Below are 12594 nucleotides of genomic sequence, written 5' to 3' on the forward strand. Positions count from 1 at the left end.
CAGCTATTTTTATTGATAGCCATGAATAGAAGTCAGCCCTAGAAAAAGTTAACTGAAATTCTCTGGCTGGCTGTCCTCTATGAAGATTGAGCCCCTTGCTGTACTGTATTGGAACTGGCTGGCCAACATTTGAATATTTTAAAGTAGATATACATTGTATTCTTAGAATTGCACTATTGTGTTGGGTACTAACATGCACCAAATTCTTCTATTACAAACTCGGCCACATTAGTTTAAGAGTGTTAAAACAGTTTACAGGAGGAGTAACCTGCTTCCAAGCACAATATACCTACGGAGAAAGGAATAAACCAGCAAATATTTAGGATAAGAAACCTGAAACTTTTAAAAATAATTTGGGTAATAAATGTCTCAAGTTGCCATTCGTAACAAATGTTTTTACATTTAAAAGGCACAAAATATTTCCATGCTTAATTTCACTACCAGTATCAGTGTTATCCCCTCTGTGATAGTTAATTTGAACTATATCTTAACAAACACACATTCTTATTTCCATGGGGTGTTTCCCTCATACACATTGCTTTTAGACCATAAACTTTCAAGGTTGAAGGAAAAACTTGGTACTCAATTAAACATGCTATTTGTCTGTCCCAATTTTATAAAGCAGAGCTGATCCTGCAACATGTCAACCAATCCATTAAGTACATATATAAGCAAGACAATTAGAGCTCGCTCTCGTAAAAAATGGTTACACATTTTTCCAAATGTGGGATGCTCTAGTCCTTAAAATGAATTGAATCATTCAGCACTTGTTTTTCATGAGATAATTTGCTAGAATGTCTTCCAATCTCGGGTCTTTATTATGTACTGTGTTAATATATAGTATGATTGTACTGAGCTATCTAGCACATAAGATTAATAATCCTTAAAGTTGAAGCTTGTAGAATAGAGGCAACAAACTCTGTAGTTTTGTTTATCTGACATATACAGATATCAAATGGTAATCTTAACCCTCTAATTGATTAAGCATCCATAAGTTCCATATAGAGCAGTGGCCCCCAACCTTTTTTGTGCCGCGGCCCTGTACCGGCATCACAAAATGATCCGCAGCCCGGTACCGGTATCAGCATGCATGACAAGGCAAGGCGAGCCGAGCGACCGGCCAGCCATCCATCCCCCGCTTCTCTCTGCCACCTTCAACTCCTCCTTTGTACCTTTGTCGATGGGCTTCGCTTCGGGACGGCCGCTCGGCTCGCCTTGCCTTGGGTGCTGAAAGAATCCTCGCGCCTTAGTTCCGTTCGAAGCCCCCCCCCTTCAATGAAACTAAGGCGCGAGGATTCCTTCAGGACCCAAACGCTGCTTTCCAACCAGAAAAGCTCACCCGGAGACACTTTCTCGTCAAACAAGATGGCAGCGCCCAGCAAACTGGCGGCCCGGTAGGAAATGTTCCATGGACCGGTACCGGTCCGCGGCCCGGTGGTTGGGGACCCCTGATATAGAGGATTTCAAGTATTTTGTTTAAATCATCCCATTACAGGATGTTATCTTGCACAGATGTGCTTCAAAAGGAAGTCTAAATTAGAAGGAATTCTAATTGTGTGTCTAAGGTTGTGCTCTCTTAACAGTTGTGCTTAAAAAACATTGGAAGCCAATGAAGTTAAACACGAGAAACCTAGATACGTTAGCTGATACAAAAAGGCATTTTCAAGTTTTAACTCAAATATGATAACCTAGGCTGATCCTATGAAACCTTGGCGTTAAGCTTGGAAAATGCTAAAGAATTTTCAGCTTCAGTGTAATATAGAACCCCAGTAGTCCTATGGAAGAGCTACCCCAATATAGAAATTTTAGAGTAAGTTAAAGGATGAATACCCAACAGTTTTATTACAAAATTTGGGTGGATTGATTGTTTTAGAAAGAAAATACATACAAGCTTACTTTTTTGCTATTTTTTATGGCCACAACAAAAACACAAATTGGTACATAGGAGTACCTGTCATTAAAACAAAAGGCTTGAAGATCAAGGTATGTTCCCTGGGGAAGGCTGAAGACTTCAGTCTATTTGGAATTAGCGTGCAGTCCTGTAACCGAATGCATATTTGGGTGAAAAGGTCCCATACTTCTAACCAGATTTGAAAAGGAGAATAGCAACTTGACCCAGGTAAAAGTAGATGAAGTGTTTGGTCTCGTGAGTCACGTAGCTGCCAAAATTTCTTCCCACAATGCAGTGCCAAGTAGGATTGTATTTCTTGTCAAATTCCTGGAAGAGAATCCCTTAAAATCTTAGCATCATAGATATTGATATTTTCATTCAATCTATTATACTGGAAAACATGTCTTATTCCAAGTTACTGAATTTTAACTCTTGAGCAAATTTTAGTTCTAGCATATCCTAAGTTCTTCTTTTTGGTGTGTAGACAAAAGGTGACAAAAAAATTAGGTGGCTTAAAAAATTGAAGTGATAATAAAATGCAAGAACTCATACGATCATGTTAAGTCAATTCTGCAATTTCTGGGGAAACTTTATCGAGGCATAGAGGCATTATTTTTTCCAATGATTAAATCAGTATGTGCTACTGATAACAATTCTTTCAGCTAGATGTAAAAGTATTAAGGGATGCGAACTCTTATAGTTCTGGGACATCCTGGTATCATGCATGCCTCTGGGCTACAGTGATCCAGGAGCAACTCTCTGAATTGGAAGTGGCCCATTTGGTTCTCTTTTCACGTCTGGAAAACCAGGGATCAGTTCTGGAACATGTGCTGTTCAGAGGAGCAACTGAATTTCTTGAGTCGAAAATGTTGGTAGTCCCACAATGGCAGGATTTGTATATACCAAAAAAGTAAAGTACATAGAGTAGTAACAGTATGAGTAGGGCTCAACATTCATCACTGAAAGCTATGACTGATGCATTGAAATAGAGAATCTTGCTTACAAAGGACTAGCATCTTCAAAATGGTTTTTATGAGTACCCCACATACCTTTTCATTCAGTTGATCTTTTACAGAAACCTACTATCTCATATTAATCTATGCACCTAGGATATTACATTCAATAATATAACATTATTTACATTGCTGCACTTGTTAAGGCATTAAGTTTAAAGATTTTATCACTTAGCATTTTTCTATGCTGAATCTCGACTCTCACTAGTCAGGCAAATAAATGTAGAAGATTGTAGCTGTGGTTCAATTAAGGTTATACAAAGCCCAACAATTTGAGAACCAAATATTCTGAAGAACTCCAGAATCTTCCATCCTCCCTCTGGTTTGTGCCAAATATCCTCAGAACCTTGTAATTCAACAGACAATGTGATACTTTCTGGAAGTAAAATTCCCCAAATTTGAAGTATGCTGGGAGCAGTCCGGCCTTGAAACAGGCTAAGGATAAGAATGCAGCAAGTAATTTCTAGTGCAGATAATTTTACTTCCAGAAACCTTCAAACTCATTCTGCAAATTCTGTTACAAATTTGACAAGGTCCCATTTCCCATGGGTGAACAAATTATCTTTCTATTCACACAATATTTTTTGTCACTAAGGACTTAGTATTATTTTAATATTAATTGATAAATTCAGTTTAGATTATATTCTTGTCAGTTTCTTTTCTAAATTAAAATTCTAAGGTAGTAGGTATGAGATGATGGTTCAGCACTACCTTCTTTATATGGGCAGCAATATCTTTCTCAATGTTATATTTTTCCAAGGCCTGTGTAGCACACTCCACAGAGTCCTGCTGCATCTCCTCAGACATATCTGCATTTTTGATCACAGCCTTTCGATCACTCATGATTACCTACAAAGAATGAGAAATTATTATTTAATTCATCTATTCCACAAACAAGGTATTCAAAAGTAATTTTTAGAAGCAACAGGGTCTTTTTAAAACACAAAGGTTTAGCCCAGACAGAAAAACAAACTTATTCATATTTAGCTATACAGGCAGTAGTCATTTAATGATGCACTAAGTATGATATCACATGACTGCCAATTTCTGACAGCAGCTACAACAGTGTCAATAGGGGAATCCAGCATAGTTGCAGTGTCCCATGGTCATATGGTTATCAGTTGCAACCTCCTGCTGACTTCCCATTTTATTTGCTCACCAGAAGCCAGTAGTGGAGATTGCAAATGGTGATCATGCGAGCATTGGACAATGCAACAATAACTGCTAGCTTATTGCCAAGCACCGGAAAATAGTGATCAAGTGACCACAACACTGCAATGGTCACAATTACTAGGAACAGTCATAAAACTCCTTGTTCAGTTCTGTCAAAACTTTGAACAGTTGCTGTAAGAGCTTCAAAAATGCAATGCAATAAATTACATCCCTCTGCTTCACCACACTCAGCCTGACAACTACTCAGAATCCTTCTCATGGAAAGGATCAATATGCAACACATTCATTTCAAAAGCTAAACATGGTTGGATGTTATTTCCGTGTGATGGGAGACTACCAGGATAAGCCATCTGTAGACTAGATTGGGAAGTTTGAAACATGCAAACATTCTGGAGGAATGGAAGTCAGAGATGTTGCAACTACTTTTCCTTGCTAGCATAGCTACAACCTATGCACTACTAAAATAAGCAGCAGGAGGATCTTTATGTTGGGTGCATTGCCTTGTAATAAAGCAGCTAACTGCTCCTGGGCATCTCTTTTTACTCCACCCACTTGCAGGTGTGCAATTATGCCTTTTGCACAAAAAGGCTGGTTGTTTAGGCTCAAGAGAGATATCAATTCTGCCAAATTCTCCATTATTATTTCCATAGCCCCTGCAGTGGTATATCTCAAATGTTAACTCATACCAAATCCGTCTAGGCATATCTGTCTCCTAACCCAATGGCCCTCACCCTTCAACCACGGCAAAGAAGTATCTTAATTTTCAATGCCACAGACCACCACCCATCACCATTCCTTGAGCAGGTCCCCTCAAATCCAAATATCCTTTCCTTCTATAGATAAATCAACCTCCACCGTTTCCATCTTCCCTGAAAGAAGGAAGCCGGAGAGACCTTGTTATTTTTAGCACTAGCTATGGATTGCCTCCCTAGGATTCCCTCCTCAAGCACCTAACTGCCTCTCAAACCTTAACTGTGTCCATTTGGTCCATTTGTTCACTGCTTATACTAGATTTTAAACAGGAATGTTATTTTCGAAAAGCCTTAGCCTGTAAGTTCTTTAGGCACCAGAGGGTATAAATATTTCTATTTAGACGCTATTAACCCTTCGGTTCACGAGCCTAATTTATATAAAGCAACATACCTATATTTTATTAAGAAAAAAATGCGAAAACCTCAGGTTAGAGCCAAGGAAGACTTCAAAGTTGCTACCCTTAGGCAGACCTGCGGATCCCCTTAAAAATCCCTTCCAGGTCCCCCCCTGCGCCATTTATCCTCCTTTCCCCCGTTTCTCTCCAAGGATCGTGTAGCGCAGGCACGATCGCCTTTCGCCACCCCCCACCTCCCCAAAAGCCCCCTCGCGCTTCCTCCACAGGGCCAACACGGGGGGGGGGGGCGAGCGCAGATGGCTGGCCACCTCCTAGGCTCCTTCGGGGAAGCCGCAGAAGGGCGAGGATGCCTGGCAAATAAATAATAAATAACGTGGCGCGTCTCGTTGCACAGATTTTTTTTTTGGGGGGGGCGGTTCCAACCGCAAGGCAGGCCCGGACGCCGATTTGGAGGTGCCTCACAGTGTCCCGGATTTCGGCGAGCGCGGCCTCCCCCTTCCAGCTCCTTCCAGCCGGCGAGAAAGCCTCACCCGTGTGTGTCCAAAACGGCCAGGAGCGAAGCGACCCCGGCGTGCTGGGACTACTGCAAACCCCATCATCCACCAGCCCCCCCACCACACACACGCGCCGCACGGCTGGGGTTTTTAGGAATTGTAGTCGTCCCCCACCAGCCGGGGCACTCCCACGGCGGCCCGGGGAGCTTTTCCCGACCGCCTCCAGGGACAGCCCGATGGGCGTTGTAGTCCGAGGCGCGGGCCCCCCTCTCCTCCTCACCGTGCGGTGGTGCGGCCGCTGCTGCCGGGCTGCTTCCGAGGAGAGCGGGGAGGGACGTTGGTGGAGCCGGTGAGCAAGTTGGCACCTCGGCGACGCTCCTCCGGGTCCCCCGTCGCGTTGAACGCACTGAGGTAAAAAAAAGCCCGCCCTCGCGCGCGCGCGCTCTCGCCCAGCCGCCTCCGCCCCCGACAAGCCTCGAATGCTGCCCCGGCCGGTGGCTTCGCCCCCTCCCCTCCGGCCCGCCGCCGCCACGCCCAACGCGCCAGCGCTCCGTCCCGCAGGCAACGGTCATTGGCGGCAACAATACGCCTCGCGGCCCATTGGCTGGGGCGCCCCCGCCTCCCCCGGGTTTTATTGTTGCATTTTATTGCAGCCCGGCATGCCCCGCGCCGGGGCGTCCGTTGCCGGGGCGACGGGCCGGGCGGTTTCAGAAGCCTGTCCGGGCACGTGGAGGGCGTCAAGGAAAGGGAACCGGTCGAACGAAACGTGATGGGATCCTAACGAAACCCATATTTTTTTAAAAAATTGAGTACCAGAATTAGAGTTCCGCAGAGCAGGGTCTCCAACCTTGGCAACTTTAAGACTTGTAGACTTCAACTCCCAGAATTCATCAAATAGCTTTGCTGGCTGAGGAATTCTGGGAGTTGAAGTCCACAAGTCTTAAAGTAGCCAAGGTTGGAGACCCCTGCCTCATAGCATATGCAGAGATCCTTCTCCTCAGAGAAAGGTGTTTTTTGGGGTGGGTGGGGGGGTCCTTCCAATAAATTTCACCCTGCCTTTCTCTAGGTCAGTATTTCTCAACCTCAGCAAGTTAAAGATGCATGGACCTCAACTCCCAGAATCCCCTGGGATTTTAGGCCTTATTACATATTTTAAATTAAAGTGATATTAGCATTTTAGCATGCCATCCCTGCTTCTTCTTTTTTTTAAACTTAAGGAAACCAACAAGAACCTTTTTTTTTTTTTTACATGTGTTGGAAGAAAAATCTAGTTCAGTTCCAAGCCAGGAGAAAGATGCTGGAAATAAAATGGAGGTTGATTGAAAAGAACTGTTTATTGATGAGCAGAACCAACCATCACATGCAGTTCTGGGATAGCTGACAACTTGGTCTGATGAGTGGATGGATCTTTATACAGGAACCTATACAGTTTGAACTGTTCTTGGCATTGTGCAATGAAGGGGCTTTTGTGCCTTTTGCTATTTCAATGGTGGATTAATCCTGCTATGTCCTAAAAGGTCACAACCTGTCCTTAGAATTTAGGTGGGGGGATGTCAATTCTTAACCCCATCCACTGGAACTGAAGGTGTTTTGTTTGGGAATAGATTGGCCCAGCCTCCCTTAATGGGCACAGAATATCCATCTCTAAAGACTCCAGGCAACTGCTGGATGCTGTTTATTAAACTGGGGCTGCTTTCTGCCTTTAAGAGCATGTTTCTCCATTTCTCCTTTGGAGAAATATAATATTCTGTCTCTTTTAATATCCCCCAAAATATTTTATTGGGGGGGGGCTTCCTACATATGCAAAACTATCCCATTCATAACTAAACCAGCCAGCAGCTGCCAAAAAAGCCAATGCAATCCTAGACTGCATCAACCAAGGATAATCTCAAGATCCCAGGAAGTTATCTTCATGTGCTACTTTACATTGCTTTGGTAAGACCACACTTGGAATACAGGTAGTCCTCGACTTACGATCACAATGGAGCCCAATATTTCTGTTGTTAAAACATTTAAGTGACTTTTTGCCCCATTTTATAATCTTTCTTGCCACAGTTGTTAAATGAGTCACTGCAATTAAGTCAGTAACAGGGTTGTTGAGTGAATCTAGTGTTGGAAGAAAAATCTGGTCCAGTTCTAAGACAGGAGAAATAAAATGGAGGTAGGCTGCAGGAAAGGAGATCTCTATTTATTATTACCTTTATTGTCAGAGTACAACATGTGTACCATGAGATTGGCTGTGCCTCCCTTCGTGCACACACACACACACACACCCCAACACAACTCACAGTGAAGACAAAAGTCCCTAATCCAGTCCCAATCTTATTACATGATGTGACCTTGTTGCACAACGCGCCGGCCCTGCAAGTCTATCATACTATGTTGACATGAAGTTATTTTCCATTCAGAAGGGATGAGTCTGCCTATCGAGATGAGGTGGACCAATGGTTGCTTTCATGGTATGGAGACAATAACTTGGTCCTCAACACCAATAAGACCAAGGAGCTTATAGTGGACTATAGAAGGAACAGATCAGACTTTCAGCCCTTGCTTATCAATGGAGACCGAGTGGAGCAAGTGGCCAGTTTTAAGTTTCTGGGTGTTACCCTAAAAGAGGACCTGACCTGGGGTGCTCACATTGTAGCCCTGGTCAAAAGGGCCCAGCAGATATTATACTACCTGAGGCTTCTCAGGAATATACAGCTGAATGAAAAACTGCTGGTGACTTTCTCCTGCTGCACCATAGAGAGCATTTTAACTTACTGCACCTCTGTATGGTTTGCCAATTTATTTATTTATTTTATTTATTTGATTTGCCAATTGTTTACAAGATAATAAGTATAAGTGTATACATAGTTGTGAATACATGAAATGGGTACATATAAGAAAAATAAAAGAATAAGAGAAACAATAGGACAGGGACGGTAGGCACGTTGGTGCGCTTATGCACGCCCCCTACAGGCCTCTTAGGAAAGGGGTGAGGTCAATAGTAGACAGTCTAAGGTTAAAGTTTTGGGGTTGGGGAAGAGACTACAGAGTCGGGTAGAGTATTCCAGACATTGACCACTCTATTGCTGAAGTCGTATTTCCTGCAATCAAGTTTGGTGCGGTTTACTTTGAGTTTGTATCTATTGTGTGCTCTTGTGTTGTTATGGTTGAAGCTGAAGTATTCATTGACAGGTAGGACATTGCAATGTATGATTTTATATACCATGCTTAAGTCAGACCGAAGACAGCGTAATTCAAGGTTTTCTAGTTCTAGAATTTCAAGTCTGGTGGCATAAGGTATTCTACAACGAGTAGAAGAGTGGAGAACTCTTCTTGTGAAATATATCTGGACTTTCTCAATTGTGTTAATATCAGATACGTAATGAGGGTTCCAGACTGATGAACTGTATTCAAGTATTGGTCTAGCAAATGTTTTGTATGCTCTGGTTAGTAGTGTGATATTACCAGAGAAAAAGCTACGTGAGGATTAGGTTAACAACTCTTAATGCCTTTTTGGCTATGTAGTTGCAGTGGGCTCTAGCACTTAGATCATTAGAGGTGAGTATTCTTTACAGAGCTTGGGTCATCAACAAGATCTTGGCTATTCAGCTTGTATTTTATTTTCTGATTTTTTTTGCCAATATGTAGGACAGAGCATTTATTTGTTGAGATTTGAAGTTGCCATTTGTTTGACCATTCAGATACATAGTCAAGATCTTTTGTAGGGTAGCAGTATTGTCTGTGGTATTAAACAGCTTTACATCATCAGCGAAGAGAACGCAATTGCTCTTAATATGATCACAGAGGTCGTTTATGTAGAGTATGAAGAGAGTTGGTCCTAGAACACTGCCCTGGGGGACACCACTATTGACAGGTAACACCACTATTGACAGGTATTGCACAGTGGCAGATAGGAAAGCACTCCAGAGGGTGAACCTCATTGCCCAGAGGATCATGGGTTGCCCTCTCCCCACTTTGGAAGAGCTTTATAGCTCCCACTGCCTTAAGAAAGTTCAAAACATTCTCAAAGATCCATCTCATCCTGGGAACCCTTTTTTTTTTTTAAGCTATTACCATCTGGCAGACGGTACAGAATAATAAAAACAAGGACAAATAGGCTGAAAAACAGTTTCTATCCCAGGACAGTAGCTCTTTTGAATTCTGCTGTACAGTGCAGTGTTGGTGTGGTGTCGGGGATTTTTGGTTCAACGTGTGGAGTGTGAAGGATGTCTGTGTTTATTTTCATGGTCATAGTCATGATGTGCACTAAAGAAGGTGTTTTATTTCATTGTATGAGGTACAATAACAATAAAGTAAACTAAACTAAACTAAAAAGTCTGACAGCCCATGGGTAGAAACTGTTCTTCAGCCTGTTGGTGTGGCTGGTTCTGCTTCTATATCTCCTCCCCGATGGCAGGAAAGTGAAGAAGGGATGACTGGGATGTGAGTCGTCCTTGAGAATTTCTCTCACTCTTCTAAGGCAGCGAGCCCTAGTGAGGTCATCTAGTGGTATCAGAGAACAGCCCACAATGTTTTGTGCTGGGCTCATCACCCTCTGTAATGCCTTTCTATCCGTGGCTGTCAAGCCAGCATACCACACTGTAATGCAATATGAGAGGATGCTTTTTATTGTGATAAAAGGAGGTCATCAGTCATTTTTTAATTTGTAGCCAGAAACTAGTGATGGCAGCATGTTTCTGAGGCGGCTGACAAATGGGGTTGAGAGTAGGTGGACTTTTATACAGTACATTCTTTGGGGCTTAGCCATTGAGATGCCTGTCCCTGTGCAAGAAGAAGTCCTTTAAGATTTTAGTGGCTGTTGCCAGATTCCTAAGGCGTTATGTAGGGGGCAAATCCTAGGTGTTTTGTTTGTCTGAGTTAATCTTGTCAGTTTCAGTTCCTTGCCTATTGTGTTGCTTATTTGGACTTTCTGGCTGCTCTTTGCTTATGAATAGAGTGGCCCAGTTTTCTGAATGGATGCAAACTATCCATTCCTAAAGATTACTGGTTTCTGCTTGAGGCTGTTTTCCTATAGAAGGAAGACTGAGGCTACTTTCTGCCTTTAAAAAGATGTCTCCCCTCTTCTCCTTCAGAGGAAATATTTTATTCTGCCTCTTTTTTAATATTACTAAAGAATACTTTCTTCTGGGGATGGGGGGAGGCTTCCTACGCCAGCTTCCCCATTGAGTTGGCTCGTCAAAAGGTCACCAAAGGGGATCATGTGACCTGAGGACACTGCAACCAACGTGAGTCTGTTGCCAAGTATCCGAATTTTGATCACATAACCATGGAGATGCTGCAACAATCATAAGTGTGAAAAAGAGTTATAAGTCCATTTTTTTCAGTGCCGTTGTAGCTTTGAACAGTCACTAAATGAACTGTTGTAAGTCGAGGACTATTCCTGATGTGTACTGCATACCAGAACAACTAGACACAAGGAGTTTTTCCCCAAACGCCATCACTCTACTAAACAAATAATTCCCTCTACACTGTCCAACTATTTACAAAGTCTGCACTACTATTACTATTAACCTTCTCATCACTCCTTATCACCCATCCCCTCCCACTTGTGACTGTATGACTGTAACTTTATCGCTTGTATCCTTACGATTTATATTGACTGTTTCCTAGTATGATTTGATTGCTTATTGTACCCAATGACTATTAAGTGTTGCACCTGATGATTCTGTATCCTTTCAAATGTATCCTTTCTTTTATGTACACTGAGAGCATTTGCACCAAGACAAATTCCTTGTGTGTCCAATAACACTTGGCCAATAAAGAATTCTATTCTATTCTATTCTATTCTATTCTATTCTAATTCTATTCTAATTCTATTCTATATTCTACTCTACTCTACTCTATTCCACTCTACTGCATCCAGTTCAGGTTACCACAATAAGAAAACATATTCAAACTAGAAATTTTCTAGAATGCAAAGAAGAGCAAAAAGGTGATTATGGGTCTAATTTAGATTTGATTTTAGATTTAGAATTGGGTTTTCCCATTGACTTTGCTTGTCAGAACCTTGCAAAAGATGATCCGGTGACCCCAGGACATCAAAACCATCATAAATACATGCCAGTTGTCCAAATTTTTAATCACGTGACCATGCAGATGCTACAATAGTGGGGTGAAAAATGGTCCTGTCACTTTTTCAGTGCTCTTGTAACTTAGAATGGTCACCAAAATGTATGATTATAAGTCAAGGACTACCTGTACAATAACGAGGGAGCACATTCCAAGGTGGGAGGTGAGAAAAGAAGGAGCACAGCTTGGCGATAGATAGGAGATGGAGGAAGAGTGTTGGGATGGCCACTCTAGGAATCTCCCAGGGTGCATTGGGTGAGGATAATAAAGATTTAGTCTGGTAAGGTTCTGTTTATTAGGTGTAAGCAAATAAAGAACTGAACTTTGGCTGAATTGTACTATGTTGTTCCTGGGCTGGGCCTGACAGGCGTTGAACAAAGAGAATTAAGCACTCCTATGATCAGATTACAAAATTCTGGCACCCATTCCTATTTTCCTCCCCATCTCTATTACCCACTCAGTCCACCAGAATATGGAAAGCAGCTGCAGCTGTGGAACTCTTGGCATGCTCCTTGACTACTTCTCCCTGCCCCTGGGGGGTCGTCTCCTTACCCCAACCTGGAAGACCAGGGCCGTCTCCTTACCTCACCTTGCCTGGGTCCACCTGCCTTTTTTTGCAGCTGCTGTCAGGTGTGCCCAACCAATCCAAGGTGCAGCCTGACAGCAAGCATGTTGTCTCTGAAGAGGTCCTTCCTAGCCTTCAGAAACATTGCAAGAGCACAAGTTCCCCTCTCCTCTTCTAACCTTCCGAAACTTTGCGTTCTCTGGCTCTAGCCAGAAAGCAAACGAACGTGATGTTTCTGAGGGGTAGAAAGGTGAACCCAGAAGGGGAGAGAG

At 42.7% G+C, this 12594-nt stretch overlaps 1 protein-coding gene across 1 annotated transcript; it reads right to left on the reverse strand.

The window, feature by feature from the left end:
• Nucleotides 1-1815: 1815 nt before the first annotated feature.
• Nucleotides 1816-6205, reverse strand: DYNLL1 (dynein light chain LC8-type 1). Its single transcript, XM_026688136.2, has 3 exons — nt 5960-6205; nt 3616-3753; nt 1816-2218 (listed from the first exon to the last, which is right to left on the reverse strand). The coding sequence occupies exons 2-3, from the start codon at nt 3745-3747 to the stop codon at nt 2081-2083; spliced, it is 270 nt and encodes an 89-aa protein (XP_026543921.1). The 5' UTR covers nt 3748-3753; nt 5960-6205; the 3' UTR covers nt 1816-2080.
• Nucleotides 6206-12594: the final 6389 nt, after the last annotated feature.

Source organism: Notechis scutatus, chromosome 13 (assembly GCF_049901735.1).
Source record: "Notechis scutatus isolate UNSWTSFEM ecotype Mainland chromosome 13, rNotScu1.2, whole genome shotgun sequence".
NCBI classification, from domain to species: domain Eukaryota; kingdom Metazoa; phylum Chordata; class Lepidosauria; order Squamata; family Elapidae; genus Notechis; species Notechis scutatus.

Coding starts and splice junctions, on each gene's coding strand:
- DYNLL1 (XM_026688136.2), bottom strand. CDS start 3,747: ATGAGTGATCGAAAGGCTGTGATCAAAAATGCAGATATGTCTGAGGAG. Junction 2,219..3,615: donor TTGCTGCCCATATAAAGAAG/GTAGTGCTGAAC, acceptor ATTCTCTTCCAG/GAATTTGACAAGAAATACAA.